At 40.0% G+C, this 27,502-nt stretch overlaps 2 protein-coding genes across 7 annotated transcripts in view; one reads left to right on the top strand and one right to left on the bottom strand.

The window, feature by feature from the left end:
- Nucleotides 1-547: 547 nt before the first annotated feature.
- Nucleotides 548-9,886, top strand: LOC139627239 (serine/arginine-rich splicing factor 11-like). 4 transcript variants are annotated; one of them, XM_071487999.1, is made up of 13 exons: nt 548-886; nt 2,812-2,945; nt 5,312-5,431; nt 5,693-5,802; nt 6,475-6,564; nt 6,657-6,703; nt 6,805-6,938; nt 7,426-7,507; nt 7,616-7,729; nt 8,295-8,384; nt 8,614-8,685; nt 8,777-8,954; nt 9,076-9,886. In XM_071487999.1, the coding sequence occupies exons 4-13, from the start codon at nt 5,719-5,721 to the stop codon at nt 9,280-9,282; spliced, it is 1,098 nt and encodes a 365-aa protein (XP_071344100.1). In that variant the 5' UTR covers nt 548-886; nt 2,812-2,945; nt 5,312-5,431; nt 5,693-5,718; the 3' UTR covers nt 9,283-9,886. The 4 variants fall into 4 exon arrangements, with proteins under 4 accessions (XP_071344100.1, XP_071344099.1, XP_071344102.1 ...); XM_071487998.1 differs by lacking the exon at nt 5,312-5,431; XM_071488001.1 differs by lacking the exons at nt 548-886; nt 2,812-2,945; nt 5,312-5,431 and adding an exon at nt 3,911-3,929.
- A 1,099-nt stretch (nt 9,887-10,985) lies between these two features.
- Nucleotides 10,986-27,502, bottom strand: part of LOC139627238 (ankyrin repeat domain-containing protein 13C) — an 81,231-nt gene continuing 64,714 nt past the window's right edge. Inside the window, exons 4-13 of one of the 3 annotated variants that reach the window (XM_071487995.1) lie at nt 24,737-24,822; nt 23,136-23,181; nt 21,217-21,283; nt 19,768-19,912; nt 19,411-19,542; nt 18,158-18,319; nt 14,303-14,382; nt 13,898-13,996; nt 13,410-13,510; nt 10,986-13,234 (exon numbers count right to left, since the gene is read on the bottom strand). In XM_071487995.1, coding sequence (XP_071344096.1) covers nt 13,104-13,234; nt 13,410-13,510; nt 13,898-13,996; nt 14,303-14,382; nt 18,158-18,319; nt 19,411-19,542; nt 19,768-19,912; nt 21,217-21,283; nt 23,136-23,181; nt 24,737-24,822 — 1,049 coding nt within the window. In that variant the 3' untranslated portion in view covers nt 10,986-13,103. Of the gene's footprint in view, nt 13,235-13,409; nt 13,511-13,897; nt 13,997-14,302; nt 14,383-17,292; nt 17,439-18,157; nt 18,320-19,410; nt 19,543-19,767; nt 19,913-21,216; nt 21,284-23,135; nt 23,182-24,736; nt 24,823-27,502 lie in introns of those variants that run through there. The other 2 variants (XM_071487997.1, XM_071487996.1) reach the window with 2 other exon arrangements.

The raw sequence follows: 27,502 nt of genomic DNA, 5'->3' as shown, positions 1-27,502 counted from the left end.
TCTGGATGTTTGAAATCTCACCTCAAAACCTTTTATTGATGCCCCCATACTCTGAGTTGTTCTTACTTTTTTTTTTTTTTTTTTTTTAACAATTTTTGCTCGTGGTTATTGTAAATATTTATGAAATGTTTTTATTATTTAAGGGACATTTGCTTGTAACAGAGTATTCAAACATTGTGGTAAAGTTAGACCTGCAATGATTAGTGAATGATTAAATTAGTAGATGAACAGAAAATCTGTCTGCAACTAATTTGTTAATGGATTTACATACTTTCAAAGCACAGAACTACTTTTATTTTTACTGTAAAACACATTGTAACTTTACAATGTGCTTTCCAGTAAAAAGACTGAATAAATATGTCTGTCTAAATATAACAGTAAATTGAACACCTTTGGGTTTTCGGCTGTTGGTCAGCCACCGAAAAAAACATTACCATTATCACATTATTTGGTTCAACTGAAACGGAATCAATTGCATTCACCATGATAAAATTCACAATTACGAGTTTACAACGTGCCCTTGAAAGCATCATTCCTGCATCGCGACAGTTGCGGCCGCGGCATTGTTGCTCTCTGCTCTCGGCGGTTGACTTCTTGTCCATAGCAAATGCCAAACACCGTCTATTTTACAGGAAAAATGCTCGTTTTTCTATTCGCCTAATGTTGTTTTCATCGTAGACGTTTCCTAGCTCGTCTTTTTTTTTGTTTTAAACCCAGGCACGTTGCTAGCACAAAGCTAGCTAGCTTACTAACCAGTCGCGAAAATGAACTCCAACACGCACGTCATTCAGGTGACAAATGTCTCTCCGAGCACGACGTCCGAACAAATGAGGACTCTGTTCGGATTCCTCGGAAACATAGAGGAGCTGAAGCTGTTTCCACCTGAGTGAGTATTGCCCACTATACCTGTGTAAAACGTTGCTTTATGTCAGCTCAAGCGGGGCTCGTCTTGCGGCCTTGCAGCATCGAGTAGGCCTCGCTGTGCGGCTCGCTAATGCTAATGCTAACGCTAACGTTTGCCCGCGCCCTCGGTGAGCGGTAGTTGCTCCCCGCTGCACACACCGACCCTACGGTTGTGAGACAAAGATCACGTCGATCTTCAGTCAGTCGTCCGACTATTTTTCCCAGTTAATCATTTTGTCTGCAAAATGTCAGGAAACGATGAAAAGTGCCCATTTATAATTTTCCACGTCATGGCTGTAAATGCCTTGTGCTCCCTCACCAACCTTAAACCAAAAGATGTTAAATATACCTGGTTATTCTATTACAACATATTTAGTTTTTAAAAAAACTAGATATATTTTTGGCCAATGGACAAATTCACTCATAGATAGATCGTTATGATCCCAGTTAACACGTTTTCCTGTTGTGTGTTTGAGTGAATAAGCTCAGATTTAAATTCCCTCCCTTCTGCTGCCACCAGGATGTAACGTGTCCGAAAACAACCAAGTGCTGGTGATTGTTTTCGACTGTTTGAGTAAAATCAGACAGAAATGTTAGTCAGAGCTGACTCTATTGTCAGCTATTCTGCCTATAAGTTTTCATTCATTTTTTAACACTATGGAATTTAAGAAAATGGTGAAAACGTGTTAATCACAAGTTCCCAGAGCCCAAGGCGACATCTTTAATTTACTTACTTTGTCTGACAAACCGTCAAAACCTGAAAAACATTCACTTTACAATGAGATGAAATTGTAAGATGGAGAATATTCACCCATTTGAAGAACTGAAAAATAAAGGTGAAGTGATAAATTGATGAATCGGTTTGTCTATCAGTCTATTTTGAGAATTGATTAATTTTCAAAAATTCTGTTTTCAGCCTTTTGAAGTGGGTGATTTTCTGATTTTTATATCACAATAATTTGAATACCTCTTGGTAATGGACAGTGAATCTTCTAACAGTTAATTGAGAAAATAATCACCTGATTAATTAATAATAAAAATAATAATTGCTGCCCTACCGAACAGTTAAAGCTCAAATAAATGTCTGATTGTGTCTGATTATCAAAATTGTTAATATTTTTTCATGACTCCATCACTCAATTAGTTTATTTATTGTTTCAACACAGAAAAATAACAAACATTAGCCTGTATTTTTGGTTTTTAACTGGTTCTACATTTCTACTAATTCAGTATTTTTTTTCTGATGATAACAATCTTACACAAGTAATAAAGAAAGTAATTTCAGATTAATCAACTATTTTAATTGTTAATAAACATTTGTTGCAGCTCTAGTTGTAGCAGTGGTGAGCTGACAAAAGGTATTTCTAAACAAGTAAATATAACGCAATATAAAATGGACAAACAAGTGAAATTCATGTAAATATCAGTATCAGTAGGATGCTTGGATTGACGTATTTTCACATTGACTATAGAAGGAAATAATTGTTCTCTGCTTTGTATTTTCTTCTAATGAATTACATCTGGCTACTGTGCAGGTAGGAAATGTCTTAGACTGCTTTTCAGGCAAGATAAAGATGCAACAACACAGTAACACTTCAGTTGTAACCCACTATTTCAATCACATTACAAGCATCTAGTGAAAAGATAAGTGATTGGCAGTATGCCTTCAATTCTTAACAGATTATGGATAAATGTTGTGACAGTACAACATGCTAAAAATATTATTTAAGCAGACCTCATTTCAGGGTGATATTATGTAAGCAGAGCACACAGACCCGGAGAGACTGTTTTGCTCATAATCCTTTATTAACTCAGTTGTCCCTGGGGACACAAACTCACAGTTTGAAGAGGGCATGTTGGGTCTTCTTGTTTGTATTCTTTGCACAACATATCTGTATTTTTTTCCAGTGACTCTCCCTTGCCTGTGACTTCACGTGTCTGTTTTGTAAAGTTCCTTGAGTCTGAATCGGTGGGAGTTTCTCAACACCTGACGAACACCGTCTTCGTGGACAGAGCCTTGATCGTGGTCCCATTTGCTGAAGGTGGGTGTCTTGTTTTATTCTTGTCGCCCACATGGCTATCTCTGAACATACATCACAATGTGTAGGTGTATTTAATAGAATTGCAAGCACTATGAGCCATTGTGAGTTTTTCTGACCAAGCAAAATTAGCTAAGCTTTTCAGTGCTTGGCATTTCTAGGTATGTAAAAGGGAAATGTACATTTGTGTCCATGTCTTACAATCTAGCTGTAAACTTCTCTCTCTGTTATTTGTGTTGTGGTTTTCATAGTGGACAAGTCATTTGCAGAGAGCCCCTTCCTTGCTGGCTGAAAGTGGTCCTCTGCTGCCATCAGGAGATTAGAAAAAATAATGGCACCAGGCTCGCAAGCCCCCTTCTCTCTCTTGTTCTGCAGTAAAACATTAACTCTTTATTTTTTTTCTCCTCTGTTCAAGGCATCTTTTTTCAAAAAAAAAAAAAAAATTAGCCACACAACTCTTGAGTAAAATGAGGGGGCGGGGAGAGGGTGCAGGCAATCTCAATTCCTCACAGTCAAAGTATTTTAATATATTTCAGATAACATGTACATCGATTAGTAGGCATGCACCAAACTAGGGATGCCCCGAGCAGATCTGTATTCAGGCCGATCAAGGCACTTTTTAAATTAATTGATTTCTAATCTCAAGTATTAACCATTTCTTATCCTTTGTTTATATTTTAACCTTTTTCTCTCTGGATACACCACTTGTCAAAATGTCCCAGTGTTCACAATCCACATAAAAAAACAGTCACATTACCTCTTTTTCAACTACATTTTGTAGGTGTTAAAAATGAAAATGGTTCTTAAACCTGCTGCATAACTGATGTTAAGAACCATTGATGTTGATATTTTATGCAACACTGCAGGAAACCATAAAAGACTCTGCGCATACACAGGTGTTTTCAGTTATTGGCTGATTAGACCTATATATAGGTTCAAGTTTGGTGGGCTATGGTGGGAGTGTGCTGAGGTCACCAGACTCCAAGTGTAAGTTGTCCCACCCTCACAGGTGCAACAAAACTTAGCAATAGTACGAGGGAGATGTCAATCAAACAGTCAGACAGCAAGTGAAGTCAAACAAGTGAAAAAACCTGTGTGGGTTCACTGCAGGTATGCTGGTTTCTTAATGCAGAGCTGTTCAGCAAAAGCATCCAAACTGCATTGACTTTTTAACATGTAATCTTGTCCTGTTGAGGCGATTACACAGAAAAATATAAATACTGGATCAGGACTTGGTATTGGCAGATTCATAATGCTAACCTGCTCAGATTGGGAACAAAAAGAAATGTTCGGGACCTCCCTACACCATGCACAAAGCATGCAAGATAGATTAACTAATCAGCTCTGCATGCAAGACTAGATTTTGGAAATGTGTACCATCATCTACAGACTTATTTTCCGAAGATGTTGTAGAAGTTAATTAGAAAATAATTTGGTTATCAATTATGACAAACACAAACCTCCTTTGGCTTTTACTTAGTTCCTGTGCCAAAGCCTTGTAGTATTTATTTACATTGTGCATTTGTATTCCCAAATTTTCACTAACACACAAGGTAAAAAGTAGAATTAAGCCTCTGCTTGATGTTGCAGTAAAAATGCTTATTTTTTGACCCTCTCCACACATGACTCTGAAAGAGTTGAGTGAATCTCACGTTTAACAGTGGTGTTTCTTTTGTTGTTGTGTTTTACAGTTCTTTTTCCTGGTTCAGCCAGCCCTATATACCAGGCCCTGCTGAAAATGCCACCAACAGTTTTGTCTTCTGCAGCCTTATCCTGTTTCTCAAGTGTCCTTTCTGTTTGTGTGTGTGTGTGTGTGTGTGTGCGCGTGCGCGCGTGTGTCTCTCTCTCTCTATCTCTCTCTCACTCTCTCCCTCCTCCCCCTTTTAAAATGTAAAAATGTCAGATTAAAAATAGCCTATTTTCAGATTGCACAACCATGGATGATCATCTCCTTAAGATTTTCCCTTTGATTTTACTGTTTGGTTTTCTTCAGCTTTGGGCACATTTTCATGATTATTGTCATGGCTTTTGCTGGCATTAGCCCATAACTGTTTAATGCAGATTATCTTGGACATTGCTAAGTTGTTCTGTTGTTTAGTTTTTTTTTTTTCTTGTGACATACTGTTGCCTAAAACCTAGCAGTACTGTAGCTTGTTAGCAGTACTTTATCTGGTTGCGAAGTAATTTTTTTTTTTTATGGTGGGAATGTACAAAGTAACCACCAACAAAAGCCCAGAAAAGGTAAAATGACTGAACCTTTTCTGTTTTTTGTATTGGTAGTGGTAAGTGATGTTGAAATGTACCCTTGTGTCTACACCCAAATCATGAACTTTGTTTTCTGTATCTCAATGTTTTTGTGTGCTTTATAGCGAAGCAGCCGGCGCGAGTCGCTTGTTCATAAAACATCTAATGAAAGTTGAGAGCACATCCCACGGGACAACTGGCTGTGCTTGCTTACGTTTGGTTCATGACTTAAAAAACAAGTACAGGTGATAAAATCTTGGCAGTGTTGACCACAGTGTGTATTGTGACTTTTAAACTCATAGCTGCTAATCCTACAATCATACTTTGACAAAAAAAAAGTCAGGGATCAAGATTTACAGACAAGACAAAAAGTGGATTTTTTTTATTATTTTTTTTATTTTTCACTACAGAGTAGTTAGACTGAGGTGGCTTGTCTGCAAGTCTTGTCTGAGTGTTTATCGACGTTTGCTCGGAGCATGTACTGAAATGTTGCTGTTTTTCTCCAGGAGTCATTCCTGATGAATCTAAAGCTATGTCCCTGCTGGCTCCAGCCAATGCCGTGGCAGGAATGATGCCTGGTGGAGGCCTTCTTCCAACACCCAATCCTCTGGCATCAGTGAGTTGTCAAGCTTGTCATTAAAACTTATATTGTGTTTTGGTATTTATTAAGTGCTATTTATATATTCTGCTATTTGCAAAACAAATATTATACAATAGTGTACAACTGTTATATTATTGCTATATAAAGAGTCAGAAATCTAAAATGGAGGAAAAGTATTATGAAAATCTATGGATTTATGCCACAGTATGATGCTAAATACTTAATGATAATGTTCGAGCCAGATGTACTGAGACTTCACCACATTACTGTCAGGATTGAAAATGTTTTAATGGGGCGTCTATTAACATTGATGTAAAAAAAAATACTGCTTGTAATTAAGACTGAATGATGAGCTTTGTAAGATTTATCTTACCGTCTCTGCTTCTGAGCTTGAATTTCAGCTCGAGACCACCATCATACTTCACAATTATAAACATACTCTTCTTTCTGCTGTAATATGGTCAGCTGAGTATAGCATGAGTTAGGAACTATACCAGGAGGTAGTACTTGATTTAGAGCACCCATGCTTTTATTAATTGTAGTCTACCATGCTGATATTCTTCCTTCCACACAACAACGGGCACTGTAACATCCAGAAGCCTTTTTATAAACACCACAAATCAGTAGCAAGTCAACTGTGCTGTGTTGAATGATGTATATCTCAACTGTCTTTGTCTAATATTTAAGATGGGAGGGACACCATTTGGAGGTCTTGGAGCTCCCAACATGGAGCAAATGGCTGCCATGGGAATGCCGGGGCCAAACATGAACCCCCAGGTGAGCATCTGAATGAATCACATTCATAGTCACAGCATATTAAAACACAATTTCTGTGTGTTGTTTTAATGTCCTACTCATCTCTCTCTCAGGCGCTTTCTGCAGACTTCCTGAAGCTCATGCAGTCCATGGACCCCAAGTAAGAAACTATGCACAGTCTCATCCAGAGTATCCAATCCAGTGTGCCTAAATTTCTATTTCTGTGAGATAAAAAAACTAAATGATCAATGACACTTGCAGGTTGAATCCATTAGCGGCCGGACTGAACCTGAATCCAGGACTCAAGACTGATGCCTCTAATAAGGAGATTGAAGAGGCTATGAAGAGAGTCCGAGAAGCCCAGTCTCTCATTTCTGCAGCCATTGAACCAGGAAGTCAGTAGTCTGTTTCTTTTATGTAATGGTTTGGGTTACCATAACCCTCTAAACACCAGCTTTGGTAGAGAATCTTGCTGGTGTATTAGATACTATAGTCTTTTCTTTCTTTATGTTAACATGCACAGTTTGTTTCTTACAGCCTGGCAAGTTTTAAGATCATAAAATGCTTTTAAAAAAAAAAGAAAACTTGCAAAATTCATCTGTTTTTGGCCACAAAGATCCTTAGATCCTGTGGGGACCTGATATTGACTCTTTAAGATGTTGCATTTAATGAAGCCTACTTGCTTTATTTAGCAGTTTATAGTACATAGTAGAGTGAGAAAACTGAAGTCCCGTTCAATTAAACTGTGCTGTTTCTTTTCTGTAAGCGAGATGACCTCCAGAATTATAATTAAAATAGAACAAATTACTTCATACTTGTTCTTATGTGATCAATCGGTCTCTACTACATGGTAGATATTTAACGTTGTTATTGTTTTTGTAGATAAGAAAGATGACAAGCGTAAACATTCCCGCTCCCGTTCGCGGTCTCGGCGCAGACGTTCCAGATCTCGCTCAAGACACAGGTAAAGACACCTGCATCACAAATTCTACCACTAGACTATTAAAATCAGGTCAACACTGAGTACAGTTGAGTTATTATATTTTAAAATCTATCGTGTTAATTTTGGCAGACGTTCGAAGAGCAGGTCTCGGCGGAGGTCCCATTCAAGGAGTAGGAGGAGGTCCAAGAGCCCACGAAGGAGGAGGTCTCACTCCCGGGATAGAAGCCGCCGCAGTAGATCGAGGTCAGCATCTCTAATATTGAATTTCAGCCAATATAAACCATACTGCTGAGCAGTGGGGACACCACTTAAAACCTGGCTCTGAATAGTGAGTTTTGCCCCTCTGGTCTTCCCCTCTCCTTGTGTGACTGTCTGATTGCACAAGGCTTCCCACAGTACATATTTATGAATTAGGAGATAAAGTCTGACATTATTCAGTCTACAAAAAAGACAAACTGTGTTTATTATGAACAAGTTTTCAGTTTCTAGGGACAGCAAATGCTCTCAGAATGTTTGTGTTAGAAAAATAAACTATGATAAAATATCTATTTTCCTCAGCAGATTTCTGAATTTGTGAGATCATCATTGGTTATTGTATCAGCCACAACAAAAACATTATTATCGGTTATCAGTCTCTGTCCAGTTTTGTGCTGCTGGTGTTGAACAGCTAGTTGAACTTAAAATGCCTTTTAAAGCAGGTCAGAGCAGGTTGGCTGTATGACCCAGTGAACTTGCAATCAAAGCTCCTCCCATCTCCTGTAATGTGCTGCTATTTGCTTATGTTGTTGACTTTGATTGTTTTGAACAGGGACAGGAGAAAGGAGGAAAAGTCAAAGAAAAGGTCCAAGACGCCTCCCAAGAGCTACAGCAGTGCCAGGAGGTCTCGAAGCATCAGTCGGTGAGTGGTTTGATCAGTGTTATCTTACTCTGGTCATTTACAGGCACACGTGCAACTCCTAACAAGTGTTACTTTTGGTTTATGTTCAAATCAGTTCAAATGGCAGCAATCCATACTTCAAGAGCAATGGGATTAGATGTAGACGTGCCAACTTTAATCCAGAGAACAATGACAGGGTATTTGTTTTTAGTTTGTTACTTGACTTCTGTGTAATAATTTTGCCTCCCAGGAGGCACAGGCGAAGCCGCAGTGCGTCTCGCTCTCCCAGGAGGCGGCTGTCCAGGTCTCCATCACCCAGACGGTGAGTTGTCAAGTGCAACACATCTTTAATTTACAAATATTGGAGTACAGCAGCTTGAGATGGTGATATGGTGTATTTGTAATGTTCGCAGTCACAAGAAAGAGAAGAAGAAGGACAAGGATCGCGAGAAGGACCGGGACAGAGACAGGAGGGAGGACAGGGACCGGAGCAGAGACGAAAGAGAACGCTCCACCAGTAAGAAGAAGAAGAGCAAGGACAAGGAGCGAGATCGAGACCGCAAGTCTGATAGTGAGAAAGGAGATGTAAAGGTATGAAAGACTACATCCCATGTGATAGATATAGAGCATCTATCGGCAGTCTACTTATCCCAGAATATTGACAGCTTCCAATGTTCCATGTTTTCAACATCCTTAAATTATGGTGACGCAGGTGACCCGGGATTATGATGAGGAGGAACAAGGGTATGACAGTGAGAAGGAAGGAGAGGAGGATGACGACGAGAGGAAGAGCGACTCTGACTCTGCCTCATCCCCCAAAGGCCAGGAGGAGATGGAGAGATCCGAGGGCCAAATTCCCAAAAAGTCCAAACTAAATGGAGACGATCACCATCAGGAAGACATGGAGATGAGCGATTAAGAACATCGCTGAGACCGAACAAGACCGCGTTATCTTTCCACTGTCCTTTTATATTTTTAATATAGGCCACAACATGTCTGTGCCTGATCAGAGTTAAAAAAAGGTTTGTTGTCTTAACTGTAGAAGCCTTGGGGAGGTGGTGTAGAAGGAAAGCAGTCAAATAATTTTTGTAAAAACGAGTAAACAAGGACTAAAATATGAATAACATGAGACATGGTTTTAAATTGTCATTGCTGTACTTTTTAAGATCCTGTTTTGTTCTTTTTTCTTTTTGTTGCCTTTGTGTTCAAACTTTGTCTTCCTGACAGTAGAATACACGGCACTTTCCAGTGAAGAGCTGTGTATGTAAATATTTTACTAGTCGGGATTGAATCCTTTCCTCAGACTGTTAGTCACTCACCACCCAACACCAGCTTCATGTTTGTTTTTTCGGTTGCTGAACCATTTTTGCTTCAACTGTAATGCACCCAGTCGTGTTTCAGCTGACCTTCCTATTTACAGCCCTTTGTAAGTGTACACTGTAGATTGAAATGTGTTGCAATGAAATACTTTGTCTGCAATAGGTTTTCCAAAGGAAACTAATAAAATTGGGTCAAACTGTCAACTTGTTTAGTTTTTTTACAAAAAAAGTTAAAGGCAAAGTTCAACATTTTGGGAAATGCAGGTAAGCTTTCTTTTCTTTTAGATGGTTACTCACATTCTGTAACTTGGTGGTTTTCACTGGTTATGTGCCATCTGCACATAACTAACAAATCTTACCACAATTAAATTTTTCACATTTTAGTCTTCCGTATTGATTTAAACAAAGATTTAACTGTACACTAGTGAGTTTCAGCTGTGCTGGTAGGCAGACTTTTGTTACCATCAGCGCAGGGCTAGTGTTTGCTGATGACTCTTTCCAGTTGTGCTTCTTGTGTGGTCATACAGAATAAATGAATCTTAAAAAAAATATACATCATTAAAGTGACTAACTACATAAAAATGAAATCAGTTATCAAGACATCAAATAATACATTTTTAAAAAGTAAACGAAAGTAAGAATCTGTAAACCTTTAGTCGTTTCAGGATGCACCAAATACATGTACTCCTTATAAGAAAATGACACGTAAAAGCTTCCCACCCTGCCAAAATAAGCCCCCCCGACTGAAAGTTTGCATTTGAAGGTTTCTGGTCTGTGGTCATTTTGCATCTTGTAGAGATTTTGTCTTTTAACTGAGCTTTATGTGTTCCCGTAAATAAATATGAAGTCACCTCATTCAGAGGGCCCTCTGATCTCTCAGCCTAGTCAGTAATCAATCCATGACCACACAGTTAATCATAATACGTTAATACATGTACGGTATGCCCTTTTTGTTTGTCATTAAAAAGAACTATTAATAAAAAAAGAGTATTTTAGTTGGGGAAAGATTTGGAAAATAACTTCTTTATGGATATGAAATGTACCAATTACAATCAAAAGATAAACGACACACAAAAACTTGATAATACATTCAAATCATATATATATATGTATATACACAAATATCTTAATATAATCTTTTAGCTGTAGCTTCATCTTTAACTGACAGATATAAGAACATGTTTATCAGTTATCAATCAAGGGAATATATGTATATTTCCCAGTGTCAAACTTAAAAAATAAAAGGTTGAAAGGCGTCCATAAGTAACAACAATGATCGGTGTGAAAAAACATGGAGTCCAAATTCAGTTAGATATGTGGAATTTTTATTTTAGTACATTTTATATGAAAATAGTGTCGCAGACTTATACAACAGTTTTTGCTGTACAATGGACATGTAGATGAATAGTTTCCTACAGAAAACATGTAAAATTCTATCAGTTGAAGTCAGGAAGGAGCACAATGTAAAATGTAGGTTAAAGCATTATGTCAGTGAGGAGGCACACTTCCATTAGCTGCACTAGCCAGAACTGAGGAATGTGATGTGAAAAATTAAATGTACTGTATTTGGTTATATGATACTGAATATGGATATAAATAAGCATGTTTTATTAATGTCCTCAACACCTTGAGTCACCAGACCAGTGTTCAGCCTTACTCCAAGGCAGCCAATGAACAAACATCCTCTGAACCACTTGCATGTTTCAACTTCATTAAGAGCTCGTGAACCATAGCAGCAGCTATAAAGACTCATTAAACTTCTGCGGCCTGCAGGGAACGCCCCCGGGCCTTATACAGAATGAACTTTTCCTAAGAACATTGGTGCTTTGTGCTTTTCACATGGTGGAAATGATTCATTGTTCCACACATCTGAAGGAGGTTCATAAAGTTCATCAGATAAAGTGGGATGAGAGGGAAAAAAAGACAGGAGAATTAAGAGATTCATTTTTCCTTTAAAACAACACAAGTATGTACAAAAATAGCAACTGCCACCATGTTACAAACCAATGACTCTTGAATTACTCGTAACACTACATAAAAAATTTCCACAACTCTTCCTCTTGTAGAGGACATCTTAAACTCATCGGCACAAATAAAAAGAAAATTTAAGATAAAAGACAAAAGCAATAAGTCATAAAACATGTATTTACATACTGTGCAGGGGAAAAGCCTGGTTCTTGTTATGTGTAAAAATGGCATGAATGTCATAGTCATTCATTCCCTAATATCTACTTTCTGTACAATTGTCCTCTTTCAGCAGGATTGTACAGTTTGTTACATAGTTTACAAAGGTGAAGTAAGAAACAAAAGGCTTGGACTTCAGAACTTACACTCGCTGCCACTTAAACAAACCAAGAGAAAACTTTGTGGTACCATAAAAATCTGCAGCATTTTCTAGCGTTGCCTTGAAGAAACTAATATTTCAAATGCAGGGTTGAGTGTCTGAACTCAACTGAATGTAGTAGTAGCTGTAGTGGACCTAAATAGTGCCCAAAAGTTCAGTGATGCTACTCCATGCCCATGAAAATCATTGTCACTCACACATTCTCTCTCTCTCTCTCTCACTCTCTCTCTCACACACACACACAGACAATTTTTAATGTGCAGAGTTAAAGTGGAATTCTACAAAAAACAGATTTTTAGTTTTTTAACCTACAAAAGTAACAGCTTAACTGAACATTTTCCAAAACTGATTTTCAGTTTGGTGAATTTGAAATGATATTTTAAATGTTTAGTACATCTTTGGGAACATTTCTAAATTTGATAATGTTCAAGTAGAGAGTGTAAAAACTTGTGATTTTATTCTCCTGCACACCTGTCTAAGACGTGCATTGGATTATATACACTATACACTCATGTCTTATTGATCTTGTATCTAATATCACAAAAGCAAAATGACTGCACCTTGAGATTGGAGTAGGAAAAATGACCTAAAAACTCATTTTTAGTGGAATTCCTCCCCAACATCTCACACAGTAATGTCAGTGCTTTACTACTGGTCAGTTAAAGACAGTCCCTTTAAAAACATTACTTATATACTTAAATACATAGCATCAGCTGAACAGGTTGTCTTTTAATGTGTCCTACTAACACCCCATATTCAGAAAACTCACCTGCTCAACTGTCATTCACTTTAACTTCAATGCCCTTTCACTGATGACACATTCACACGCATCAGATATCGACGTCTCTGCCACATTGAGCTTCCATCAGGTCTGATGATACTATTTTTGTCATGTTTATCATAGTCTGGTCTTCTTGTTGCTGTCTGTAGCCAGAGTCTGGATGGGCGATGAAATCTGTCAAGAGGTGACTGCAGCTGTTTTTCCCCCCTTGGTTTTTTCCTTTTTTATTTCAAAAAGTATGCTTTGTAGCATAACGTTGCCTTGTTGTATGTGTGTTTCCTGTTTCGGTTGAGAGGTTAAAGATCGGGGAAGCGACTAGGGTCTTCTTTATAATCATTGGGAATAGTGAAAATGGACTCGTCGAACTCGTCGTAGCGAAACTCCTGAAACGTCACTGTGGCTGTGATCGTAGGAAAGACTGGGATGTCTGCAGGGAGGCATGAGCAGAATCACAAATTATACCTATGACATCTGGTAGATTCCTTCCCAAAAAATTCTTTTCGATTACCACGTCCTTTATTTTGCTGGTCCTACATCTATTTATTTAACAGTACAACTGTGTAATAACCATGCAGATGTTCCTTTGAAGTATGTTTACTCACCGAGTTTGACAGGAAAGCCGGGAGGGAGCTTCATCTGGACAAACTCCCTGAGTTTATTAAAGTGCTTGAAGGGTGCAATCACCTCCAGAACATTTAATAACCTGATGGAGAATAAAATAATGGTTTCAGGAAATGAATCAAACAAACTAACTTATGGCTGAAATCCAGACTAATTTTACTGGTTATAAATTTAAAAAAAGTTCTTGGATTTAGGTATTATATATATTTTTATATTTGATATTTAGATGTTTTCTTTATTTCAATTGTTTTTCAATAATTTACTCAGCTTCTCTGAGCCCCACAGGAAAGAACTATAACAAAAAAAAATTTTTAAAAGCTTTTAAAAACATGACATTTTCACATTTGTGACATTTTTTCAGAAATGTCCCTTTTTATCAGCACCTGTCAGGAGAAAATAACACGAGGAAATATTTGCTGTCTGCTTTTTTTAGTGACTGTCTGGATGCCGAGTTGAAGAGAAGACTCACGATTCAATGCCCAGAGGGAAGTCTTGACTCATGGCTATCGTGGCTTTGAAGTTTTTCTTGCTCTCTTTGCAGACCAGCTCTCTTCCTAGATGAGGTGCTCTGAGGAGAGACAGAAACAACCTGTCAGAATATTATCCAACGATGACGGTAGGTCACTGAGAAGACCTGATAATAGTTACTGTTGCTCTGCAGAAGTTGTTAGCAGAAAGTTTTCATTTGTTTTCTTTTTCTTTGTTTTATGCATACACAAAACAGATAAAAGGTGTATGGAAATAACACTCCAAGTATTGTATTTGCTATAGAAATGTGATTAATTTTAAGTCTATATTTCTGTTCTTTTAAAAGAGGACAATAACAATGATAATAAGTCTAAAAAGTGAAGTGTTCAACTGTTTAGACACCTACTTTCCATTGTCAGCAGTGATGTATTCTTCCCAGGATATAGTGTTGGGTGATGGGGGAGTTAGAGATTGCCTCCTCGCCGGCTGATAAGTGGTGAGAAAGAATGAAACATGTCAGATCTCAGACTAAACCACTGTAGGATACACAGGGGGATATGTCACACCAATAAAAGACAAAACACAATATTTATTTGATTAAACTGAGAACAATCTGACATTAAGCTTAACCTGTCTGTGTTCTTGAAATGGACTGTGAGCTGCCAGCGTCTGACTAACTACAAATCTTAGCAAAAGTCATAGGAAGGCCATAATTGACAAAGTGGAATCTCTTTTTTATTTTAACACTTTATTCCATAAGTCTTTCTCCGTTTATTCCCACAGGGAAATGACAGACACGCACAGCACAGGCCACTAGAGGGCCCTGATACATCACTAAAAACCCACAGTGACCTCAGTTTGGGCCATTCAGCCTCACACATACAGTTTAACACCACATCTGCAAAGACAAATTCCTAACACATGATGCCATTTAAAGTGGCCTCTAATCTTGTTTTGTAACTCTCTGTGTGTTTTTGGTCTTCATGTTTTGTGCGATCATACTTCACTGGATGACATTTCAACAAATTCTGAAGTATCAAATGCAACAGTGAGAAAAAAAAAGCAGTATAAGATGTCCCCTCAGGCTACAGTTTGTTTCATTAATGGGAACTTAAAATCGCTCTGAATGAACAATTTCACTATGTATCTTCATTGGCTGTTTATTTTTTTTCCATTTGCTTTCTTTGTGGCCTCAAGATAGAAGTTGCTAGAAGTAATGTACATACTAACGACACATCTACATCTATGGCCTAGAGGAAAGGACTCAGGGCATGGAGGACAAACAGAGAGGAGGACAGAAAGACAGACAGAACGTGTCCAATAAAAACAGTCAACCCAACGATGTAGCAATAAAATAAAACTGCTCATGATATGATTATCACCTGGAAAAGCTTCAAGAATAAATGTTCAACTCTCTCCAAAACAAATATATAATCTGAGGAAAATTCTCTCAACTTGGCCTCCATGAACAAACTGTTAGAGCTCTCCTTCAATGTCAGTTTATTTTAAGACTGGACAATCTGTTCTTGCTGACCCTGAATTGGAACTAGGATGAGCTCCATCCTCTTTCTCCTAAAATTGACTTTCTCAAAAAATGAACTTGCTGTTCTTGCCAATGTTGAGGTTAAACAAATTGGCATCACACCAGCTGACCTCTCTTTTGTGAGCCGTGGTTAAATAAGGCAACTAGGGCAGAATAATGTGGAAAGACGTGGTGGATGGTGAGAAACCTGACTGTGCCAAGAGTCAGCCGTATGAGGTGTGAATAAAAATGAGGACAACATCTTTGCTTCCCTTCTTTCCCATCTGCGCTGCAGTCATCACAGAAATGTTTTGGTGGTTTTCTTTTTTTTCCTGCGGCTTTGTTAAGTGCTCGCTCTCACACTGTGTATCAGCTCTGGCGTGTTGTTGTGACGAGAACAGAGTACACACAGGCTCCGAGGCCCTGATCTGCTGGTATGCTGCTCCCACCCCTCCATCATTCCATGGCACCAGGGATTTTAGCCTTCATCCGTGTGATCAATAGTGTCAAGCCCCGTTCAAAGGCCCCCCACGCTTCCCTGTATCCACAGGCACAAAGCTGACCTGCTCGCCCTCTCTGTGGTAAACACGGCTACGTCACAGCAGCTGCTTATTTTCCTCTCACCCTCTTCCACCTATCATTTTCCACCAGTGTGGAGGTGGAAATTATTTCCACACTGACGCTTAAAAACCTTAAAACACATCGTTTACTTTAAACATGAGTGGGCTCTGATTTAAATCCTCATAAATAGACTGACAAACAACAGGGGACACTGTGACGAGACAAAGCCCAGCACAGAACAAGGGGGAGTCAACAAAAACAAGTGAGCAGTTAAGGGCATCTATTGAGTGTTGAGAGGCTTTGTCGTCACTGTGTGACTGGCTTTATGCTCAGTGTTTAGACAAGGGCTTGCTAAGCAAACTCTGGAACATACTGTAGTGAGGGGATGGTGGGTGGGAGGGTGGTCCCTGTGAACAAGGTGCTGCTTTGCAGCTTTCACCAGTAGGTGGCAGTGCCGGGATTCAAATCCATGCAAAGTGGACGAGGAGGGGAGTAAACCTGCCTCATAACAAAAGTAATTGGAGCAGCTTTTCAACTTGGAAACAAATAAAACATCAAAGACACAACAGCAGGGAGTCAGACAGGAATTTTTCAATAGACCATGCAAAGTTGATTGACAGAGTCTGGCAGGAAGTCCATGCTGTTCCTACAGGATTGATCTTTGTACAGATACAGCAGGGAAGTAGTGTGAGGTTTATTTTTTCTGAGACTCATGTCCTACCCCAAGGTTCCAGCGGGACAGGACAGTTTCAGGACTGGACTGGTGGTTACGCTGCAGGAGGTATAAGTAAACAGGATGTTTATCGACAGAGGAGATTGTGCTCCAAATGGTTCTTATTTTAGGTACAATTTTAAAGTTCTGAACAGTGAGTCACAAAGTGACATTAAATATGCACCTTGGCTCCAAGTGTACAGCTGCACTCCACAGGGCATCCAACATTTTATCCTGAGAAACCCTCCAAGACTGATTTCTTTTTAATGTCTTTGAAGATGTGTCGCAGTTATTGTCCCAACAGAAGTTTTAATGCAGGTGGGCACATCAAGGGCACCAAATACCTTTTGAGGAACTAAACCTGCATTTCAACCAGTGGAACCAGAAACTACATTTAGTTCTGTACAATACTTTCAGGTTTAGAAAGCCTCTAGTACCTTCTGTTGGTTCAGGACTTATTGGGGAGGAATTTGCAGGGCTGAACGTCAATGGCAACTTTATGATCAGAGGCCATGGCAACTGCAGTTTGAGCGCTGCTTCATTCAGAAAACAAGAAAGTACTAGGAGCCAGCGGCATTAAAATTAGATTGAAGGACAGACGTTTATTGTTGTCTTATTACTGTTATCAACATAAAAAACAAAATTAGGCTTTTTGGCTCCGATCACCACTGTGGTATCCTGGATATCTCAGTCTCCTTTCACTTCTCAGCATCTCCTTTTCATTCATTACACATCACGTGGTGCGAACTGAAACAGGAATGCACAAAAGACACTTTTAGTCTTTTAGACTTTCAGCTGAGTTTAGTTCCTCTCCTTCTATTGTTGCTGCAACTTTTTGGTTGAAAAAGTCCACAGCCCGAAGTGGTCAAAAAAATTCTACAATAAAATAAGTCAGAGCGATCAGAAATCCATAATTCTATAGTGTCCTGATCTGAAGTTTGCTGTCATGGACACTTCCTTGAACTGCAAATCGTATGTAAAGTCAGCTACATAGCAGCATTGTGAAAGTCAGGAGAGCCTAATCTATGGTCTCTCAGAACTTGTGTGTAAGATGTGTTCTCCAACCACGTCGGACATCAAGTGTTACCTTACCCATTTTGACCCGCCACGTTAGAAAGGCAGAGTAAAAACCCAGCTGTCATAGAGAGTGGGAGAAATGCTGACCAGTCACTCAGTGACATTTGTGTGAATGTCAGACTGTCAGTTTTGGAAAGTGACAGAAATGATCGGACAGAAATCCCCATATCCGATGTTGGAAAGGTGTGGGGGGAGGGAGTTTCTGAAGCTATACAAACATCCGACAAGCGGTTCAGGAGTATAAAGCCTGCTTGTCATGTACCACACACCAATTGTGGACTGAGGCTGTAAACATGATTCTCTGGTGGAATAGCCGTCTCTCTGCTTACTCCATCACCCTTCTGAGATGACAAGTGATTTGATAAATCTAGACTTGATGCCCAACTCACCTCAAAGTTCTGCTCTATGAGGTTTCCTCCTTTACTCAGGCTCTCCATGATGGCTTTGTTCCTCAAGATGTCCTCCTCGCTCAGATGCTCCCGTCTCTTCCTGGACTCGAGCACCAGGCCGTTCACAGAGTAGAAATCTGCAAGGAAGTTTCCCACGCGCTCCTGGAGATAGAAGAAACAGTTAGATAAATCCCCTCGCTGAGTCACCAATTTCCCTTTTCAACACATGTCAAAGCGACAGGAGAGAAAGCAATACCCACATAATTCATTCACTGCCTCCACCTTGTCTGTGCTGTTTTTAACCCTGAGCCTATCACCTTGGGTTTCCTTCCTGGGTTATCTCTGCTGCTGCTTTATTTATTCTTTTCTTGCCTGGTGTGGGTGATATAGCACAGGAAATGTGACTGGGAAGGTGGAAGGAGTCTATAACACTGAACAGCACAAGTAGTTCCTAAACAAAAGTAATACCCTGGGAACAAAGTAACATTTCTGGAACAACTTCAACTACTTCCAAGGTGCATGGAGAAAGAAAAAAGTCCAAAGAGGTCAAAAACTCCAGCAATCCTTGCAGTAAATGGAAGAACTAATAGCAACAAGTTCTAATAACAACAATCTAATAAAGTTCTTTTGTTTTCTGCAAGTATTGCTGGAGTTTTGACCTCAAAAGTAATACCCTGACAGGAAGACTTCAGGAGTGAAACAGCACAAAGACACAGAGAACCCGCATTTACATGTCCAGCAAGTAAAACATAATGGTCACAGAATTTATTTCCCAAAAAAGGTGGAAAGAAAAAGGATAAAAATATCCTTTACACTTCCTTTAGTACACAGATCAGTCAGGTGTTCTTTGGTTTTCCTTTCATGACCTTGAAATATTCTACCACTCTTGGTTTGTCAGTGATGTTTTTCAGGTCTGTGAAGTTAAACAGGGGTCAACAGTCTGGTTTACTTTTGAGAAAACAAGCTGAAAATATATTGCAATTGATGGTATGTTACAACCAAAAGGGAACAGAACATGCAGATATACATCTGTATACTGACCCCCTGTGTATCACTGCCCTTCCATTTCCTGCCTTTCTGCCCCCAAAGAATTAATCAAATTCCCAACTCTGTCTGGGATAAACTACTAAAAACTCCAGAAATTCCACAACCAGATGGAGCCCTGTGATCCAGAGCGGTGTTGCTGTGAAAAAGCTGTGGCGGTGGGAATAATAATATCATGATATGAACGTGCTGCAACAGCTGACACCAACCGTCTTGTCTTCTCTGAACAGCCAGCCAGTCTGTGCCCTGGAGAAAGTGATGGACTTGGTGGAGAGTGTGGCGGAGTAAACGTCGCTGCTCATCAGAATGTCCACTTCCTCTTCTGTCTCCATCTCCGACTCCTGAAATTACAGGACACAGCCATGAACCCGATGAAAGGTGTAAGGAAACAATGATAGCAAGCAGTTAGAACAAGCTGCAGAGCATGCTTACATTATTAACCAACACAGAGGATTTTTGTGATCAATTGCAGCCTTAAATGTGGGTTGCAATGAAAAGTGCAACCTTCAAGGGCCATAATTGAGGCTTCAGCCTTTCAGACTCCTGTCTGTACTTGTCTCACACACCTCGTGGTGAATCCGCTGGTAGACTTTCTGTTCGTTGTCCAGCACAACAAAAGACTCGGAGGGGATGGCATTGCCATTGAAGATGAAGCTGAGGTCACCGCGCTGGCACTTCATGTCCGTGAAGTCTATCAGTGTAGTGTCCAATCTGTACACAACACACAAATCCACATGCATAGAGGAGACAAAAATTAAGTTGAGGATGGGAACTTCAGATAAATGGAAGGAAACAGCAGGAAAAGGAAACAGAGGATGACAGAAAAAGAGCTGGACTGAGTTTACATTTGGCCACATCCAAGCAACAGCGTCAAAATACTGTAAGCTAAAAAAAAAAAAACTGTGATGGATGTCACACCTTTGCTGTGTAGGTTAAGAGACTATGTGTATGGTAATGGTTGCCATGGGAGACTAACAACACATTTTTTGTTTTTGTTTTCACTTTGTCAAAGTGGGTAGTCCTAGAGTGAAGCATGACAGCAAAAAGAATAACTGATCACTTGTGAAGACCACAAACAAAGTGGAAGGTGAAGTGAGAAAGTATGACAGGCCTGACGCGCTGTAACACTAGAATGTAAATGAACTTGCTGTGACAGTTTTTTTCTTTCACACTGTCACTTCCTGCAACTCTGGGATAATAAGAGGGCATTTTGAATACCAAATTAGACAGCCAGGAGCAGTTTCACAGAATAATGACAAGCTCGATCTCACGCACAAACCACACACAGAGTCACAAGCACACACTTTTATGAAGTGAATTCATTCTTCAAATAGATTTAGTGGATATGTTATGAAAACTAAATATAGAAGCATCAGTCTACGTGCTAGATAAAGGCCCTCCCTGGTTTGTCAAACATGAAACTGTGTAAAAATTGAAAAGAATACACTGAACCATGTGTTATTACGTCTGCATATACCATAGTTGTGGCTATGAAACACAGCAACATAAATTCCTGCTGATGATTCATTGTTATCTGTGTGTCAGCCTGCGTCAGGGTGTGACCAATTTCTGCTGACGTCCTTTGTAAGTGAGCTAAGCAGCACCTTAAGAGTCTACAGTAACTTTCCATCTACAAAGCTCTGATTTAAACTGTAACACAGAAGTAAAAGATCTGTGCACAGAGGCACTGCCGTTCAGCTTCCCCATGCTGCCAGGGACTGATTTCACACTCTAGTTAACCAGACAAGCTTGAGGAGAGAAAATGAGAGGGAGAGAGAGAAGAGAAATGAGTGATGTTGTGTGGTGTGTGACTAAAAATGACTATAAATTAGTACGCCTTTAAAGTAACTTGATTCAGGGTTTTCTCGAGGAATTGCTGTTTATTTGATGCGTTTTTTTGTTTGTTTTTTTTACTTTGACACAAAACCATAAAATATAATGTTGTTAGTGGCACTTTAATCAGCAAATATTTTACATAACTGCAATTACAAATACATTTTTTTGACATGACTTGCCTGATGTTGATGCCCTGCTTGTAGATCTTACACGCATCTGAAGGCAGGATTCTGGAGAGTAAAGGCACTGCAACATGAAAAGATACAGTAAGGACATATAAAACATCATGGCAGTGACTAAATTTAGAAACCTCACTCAATAACGAAGACAACCATCCACTTTAAAGCTTCAGTACCATATAGCACTGCAGACAAGAGGGCCATATAACGTGTAGTTCTGTAGCTAAATATTTAATAACTCACTGCCTTCACCAAGATAAAGCAAGAAGCTTCATTTGCTGTTCCATCATTGCACAAAACTTAAGAGGGATTTTAACAGTCCAGAATAATTCTGTAAAAGACTGCACTAGAAAAAAATCTGTTAGAAAATAAGGTGGCTCCTCCAACCCAGCAGAGCACCACATGTAGTCTAAACAGAGCTGAAGGCACCAAGCCAGAAATCCCTCTGACGCGGGCACAGATCCACGAGTCTGTTTTGGTTTAAACCAGATTCTTCTGTGAACACATACAGTGCTTTCAGAAAGTGTTCAGACCCCTTCACCTTTTTCCACATTTTGTTATGTTGCAGTCATGTGCTAAAACCGTTCCCTCATCACCTGCCCAATACCATCCCATCATGGCGGTGGCAGCAGTGTGGGTGTTTTCAGCGGTATGGACAGGGAGACGGGTCAGGGTTGAGGGAAAGCTGAATGGAGCAAAGTGCAGAGATATCCTTAATGAAAACCTGGTCCAGAGGGCTCAGAAGCTCAGACTGGGCCAAAGATCCACCCTCTAAAGGGACAATGACCCTAAGCACACAGCCAAGACAACACGGGACTTGCTCAGGGACAACTCTGTGAATGTCCTTGAGTGCTTCAGTTAGTAACCTGACCTGAACCTAAACGAACATCTCTGGAGAGACCTGAAAATGGCTGTCCACTGACGGTCCACAGCTAACCTGACAGACCTAGAGAGAATCTGCACAGAAGAGTGGCAGAAAATATCCAAATCCAGGTTGCAAAGCTTGTCACATCATACCCATGAAGACTTGAGGTTGTAATCGTTGCAAAAGGTGTTTCAACTAAGTCCTAAATAAACGGTCCGAATACTTTTATCAATGGGATATTTAGTTTTTTCTAAATTTCCAAAATTCTGTTTTGGCTTTGTCGTTCTGGGGTACTGAGTGTAGAAAAATAATTTTAAACAATTTTGCATAAGGCTGCAACATAACAAAATGTGAAAAAGGTGAAGGGGTCTGATACTTTCTGAATGCACTGTAAATCTGAAGCTCTCTAGCCTACAAATGCCATTTCTAGATGTTTGTTCCTACATCAAAGCCTTTGCTTTCTTACAAAATGTACCCATTACAAATATACTGTTATACAACCAGTGTACATTTAGTTACTATCATGCGTTCATTACATAATCCTGCCACCTTGTCAATAATTCACAAAGTGCACAGTGAGTGCACAGAATTCAGTCCTGGCTCACACTCTGGGAGCAGACTTGTGCAGACTAGGCAAATGCTGCTACATCAGTGCCAGCAGATACATTTAATCTACTGTCACACAATAGCCCTCATTTGTATTGTAAGTGAGCCCCTGTCTTTTATAAAACTGTGTGTACATTCAAGTGCAGCTGGGGAACAAATTCTACTTCTGGTGTTGTCAGATATCACTGACATAATCATAAATGGAAGGACGTCCACATTCGAGGATGCAATGTCAGTTCAAATACAGCAGGAGGAGTCCAGCAGTGGAGTTCCCTCCTAGAACAAGGTAAACACTCTGATTCCATCATATTTTCCTGTCTGCAACAGACTCTTCTTTTTGTGTTTTAGACTACACCCTAACACATGGTTATTTTCCAGAGTGGATAATGTTTGTGAAACTAATGTTTTCTGTCAGTCATGAGACAGCAGAAGGTGTAACCTGACTCACCCCAACTCTGGAAGTCCCAGTGAAGCTCCAAGTAAAAGTCTCCAAGCTGCAAAAGAAGAAAGAGTGAAGTCAATCAAAAGCTCTGTATTTCCACCTTTCCCCCCAATAGAGTTTTACTTATTGCAGTGTGGCTCACTGATGTTTTAATAGTTTTGAACAATACTGGAGGTCTATGGTAAAGAGGAATACGCTATTATAGCCTTTAGAGACACTGACCATATTAGCTTCAGTTCATTGCTGTTTTTGGGCTTTTGATGGGATTTACTGACAAGAAAAATACAGACTGACAGTTTTTATGTGTATGCAACAAAAACAGTGAAAATTAGAAACTAGATCCATTTTACAAACTTTAAACAAGACATCTTTGCAGAACAGAAATCAAAATGCTGCACCAAAGCCTTTTAGTTTAGACAAACATGAGTAAACATGAACTTCTAGGTCTGTCTACAACAAATCAATCTGACTGACACGACTCAGTATAGCTTAATCATCCTGTGAAGTATGAGGCTGGGATGCACTGATCCAATCACCCCTACTGGTGGTCTCAATCCAACCTTGACTGGTGACGTCAGGCTGGCAGGGGATCATCAGTGCCCAGAGCTTTATTAACTCTGAGGGACGATGACGCAGAAAAATCGAATCTGCCTCATCATCCCAGAAGGCTTACATCATGTCACATCAAACACAGGCCCAGCTGACTGCCAAGCATCTTGTGAAGATGTCAAAATCTTCTGTTCACATTAAGACTGAAGGTGAGAAAACCACTGGAGCAGTCCTATGATACAACCGCAGCAAAAAACACACATGGTTTTAGACCATTTGCAGCCTTTAGTCTTGTGTTTGCCCATCTGCTCACTTCCTCCCCGACTCTCTTGTGGGGGTGGTGTTGCAGCACAGCTGACCTGGAAGCTACAATCACCAGATGATTGCACCAACAGTTTGGAGTCCATAACTTCATGTTAGGCAGCTACAACCATACAAAGAGGCCCCATATGCAGTAGCTCTAAAAAGCACATATGTCAGCCTGTACGTGACTAAATGTTTACAGTGTCTGTGTGTGACATCACGTCAGGCAGACGGTCACAACAAACCAGTGGCTCTGAGCAGCATGTCTGCGAGTTGTTACATGTTTACAGTGTATGTACACATGAGATGTCACACAAAAGCACAGTGAGGCTTCATTAAGCCTTAACAACCACGTCACTGACTCTGACTAGTTGATAATGTGAGTGTGTGTCCCTCCTGGCTTTGCTTCGTTGTGATGACAGTGATTTGTGCATGACAAACTTAACTGGGGTCTGAAAGGGACGTTTGTGTATTTGTGGGTGTGTATTGTTACCCTGTGTGCGTGTAGTTGTTTTGACAGGGACACAGAAACATTATTTTCAGTTCAGTCAGTGGTGTCTCTAACTTATGAGAAGATGTCAGAGAGACGGTAAGGGAGAGGAGGTTGGAAGAAAAGGAATAAGATATGACAAGAAGGGAGCAGGATGAAATGCAAAAAGATCCAATGGCCAGAAAAAACAAAAAAAACAACATGAAGACATCAGGAGAGTGGCATCAGAGAGAACAGAGCAGACAGCTGAGTAGGAACTACATACCTCTTTCAGGGCTTTTAGCAGCTTGGGCCTCTTGTCCTCCACGCTCTCCCTGGACTGTTGTTTCAGTTTCCTCAGCAGTGCTGTGACTGAAGGACACAGAGAAACAAAAAGACAAAGAGAGATGAAGAAAGGTACAAATGAGACCAAAAACATCAACAGTGAGGAAGCTTTTTATTGTCTGGCTGAAGAGCCTCTGGTAGAAAAAACAGTTCAAGAGTGGATTGGATGACAGCATCTGTTCCCATCAGAGCTGACTGTTAATTTTTTCCAGTAACCTTTTGTTATGTTGAATCTGATCCCACGAGTTAACGTGCTTCAAGTAGAAATTTCAGTTACTTTATTCAAAAACACCATGTTGTTGTTGCTTTGGCAAACGTTCAGCATCCCTCTCTCCATGGGATGAAAGCCAGCCTTTCCTAAAATCAAGATTAGTTGGCCGAGAAAAAAAAACTAATTTACATTTTTCTTACTGACCCTTTCTAAACTTTAAAGGGTGCTGCACTCTTCAGTAAGAACCTTTTTTAGGGGCTGTCATTGTGACTGCTTTGCAGACTCTCATTTTTCCTTTAATGTTAAGAAGGTGATGGAACACAGCACAGCTGTTATTGCTCTACCGTCCTTCACCCACCTAAGCAGCTCAAATGTGACTAAAACTAATTATACATCACAGAGACTAAAACCAATTTTCAAGGTGTCAAAATAATTGCGGCATTAATGTAGCACTGTACAAGAAAGTGGCTCACATTTTGGCACTTCACCACAACACAGGTGCTCCTCTCTTATGATGAGGGTTAATGTTTAAGTCTGCAACATGCTGCAAGAAATGGAGAGTCCTGTGGTGTTTAAGTCACCACCATTACCTCTATGTGAATCCTGTCAACAATTACACATGCTAAAGGCAAAGTGCACGCGGTTCACGGTAACGATGGCTTTTGGATCAGAGATATGCCAACTTCCCGCTGCCACATGGGACACTTCCAGCAGCATCCGTCCAATCCCTGCGCACCGCCTGCAGGGATCAAAACGTTCCGGGAAGTTCAAAGGGAACAAGGCTGGCAGATATGCAGCTGCCTGCTAATGAGCTGCGCCTTTAACCTCTTTAATGACCTGGGGGAGATACATACTCACAGGAGACTTTTAACCACTATGGGTTACATTAACAAGCATTCACAGCTCTTTAGCCTATTGGCTGCAGGAGACTTGTTTATGCAAAAGAAAATGAGGTTAAGGAAAAAAAAAAAAAAAAAAACAAAACCAAAAAACAGAGATCTACACCCAACTATCAAGCATTAATTTAAATGGTTTTTGCTGTTTACAAGGGGAGTGGGAGCATCAGTTGCTTAGGAGAGGATTAAATGTTGACATGACTGTGCCACTTATAAAACTCATGGAAACAGAAACGGAAAAAAAAGAAGACGTTTGGCTTGTGACACCCAGACCGCCCTACATTTTAACAGAACTAAAAGCAACAGCGGACACATGGCACCATCATTGGCCTAACGAGCTCCCGTGCTCCTCCATGTCCACGTGGTGATTCAACATCCACAAACATGTTGTTCATATTGTCTGATCGGTGGTCCCCACATGGCACCGCAGAGGGGGCGGGCGTCTCGATGGTAAAACTGGGCCAAATGAGAGCTCAGGCACGCACACACAAACACACACACGCGCCAAGCGACACAGACACAAGCACGGGACGAGGGGTGTCTTTGTGACCCGGCTGCCTAATGAGTGTGGACAAGCTCTGGATGGGGCTCCTCCTGATCCTCGCCGCCTCTCAGCAGGACAAGGAAAGGAGTACAATCTCACCATCTGCCTACAGCCGACCTAGCCAACACAGGCCCAGAAATCTATCCCGACCACTTCAACACTAAACCAAACTGACTCTCCATGCTGGGACTAATTCACCCCGATACTGATTAGGCCACTTTCCTGGCATTAATTAGGTGAGTGGTCTCAGTAACTTCACTTCCACGCATTAATGAAAAGAGACAGAGTCCAGACAATTTTACATTCACATCACCACAAACTGCTACTCTTTAACAATTAGTTCCTGGATCTAACAAGACAACTGCTGCTGGCTGTTCTCCAAGAATCTGAGAACAGTCAATATTGACACAGATATGCTGTGGAGTCACTGTGTGGTAGAGCGAAGCTGTGAGGAAGGCTGCTGCAAACAGGCCTACCTGAGTAGAGTTTCAAACCTTCTGTTTAAACCTGCTGAGGCACAGTTAATTTAAGTGAAGATAACAGTCCACATGCGGCATGAGGGACTCTAAATGTCTGATTAAAAATTACAAGCTGCTTTTAAAAAGTCTGCATAAATGTAGTGGGGAGGAAAAGAGTTTAGATGAACTTTAGGCCTGTACAGGCATTGGTGTCATCCAACTGTCCTTTATTTGTTTTAATACTTTGTTTTCAAATGTCAAATGTGTTATTGTATTTTAAATGGACCATTTCACTTTGCTATGAAACCTACAGTATTTGACTGGAGGTCTAATACGACAGGTGTAAAGGACTGCAGTGCGGGCCAGGCACCAAGATACAGTGTGTTTAAAAGAATAAAAATCTTCAAAAATGGTGGCTGTTTTTCTACTGAATTTGTTGTAAAAGAAAAACTAATTGGATTCGAACAAAATCTGTGGGTGGTGATAAAATTCACACAGACTCAGGACACTTTTAGTTTAAACCTGATGTTCTTCCAAAAGAAAAAATAAATGAGAAAATGAAATTTTAAAGACCATATCAGCACCATATTTCCTCCTG

The sequence above is a fragment of the Trachinotus anak genome, unplaced genomic scaffold (genome assembly GCF_046630095.1).
Source record: "Trachinotus anak isolate AG129_WGS33_773 ecotype Australia unplaced genomic scaffold, CSIRO_AGI_Tana_v1 ptg000010l, whole genome shotgun sequence".
Classification (NCBI taxonomy): Eukaryota; Metazoa; Chordata; class Actinopteri; order Carangiformes; family Carangidae; genus Trachinotus; species Trachinotus anak.
This window is presented reverse-complemented; position numbering and strand designations above follow the sequence as displayed.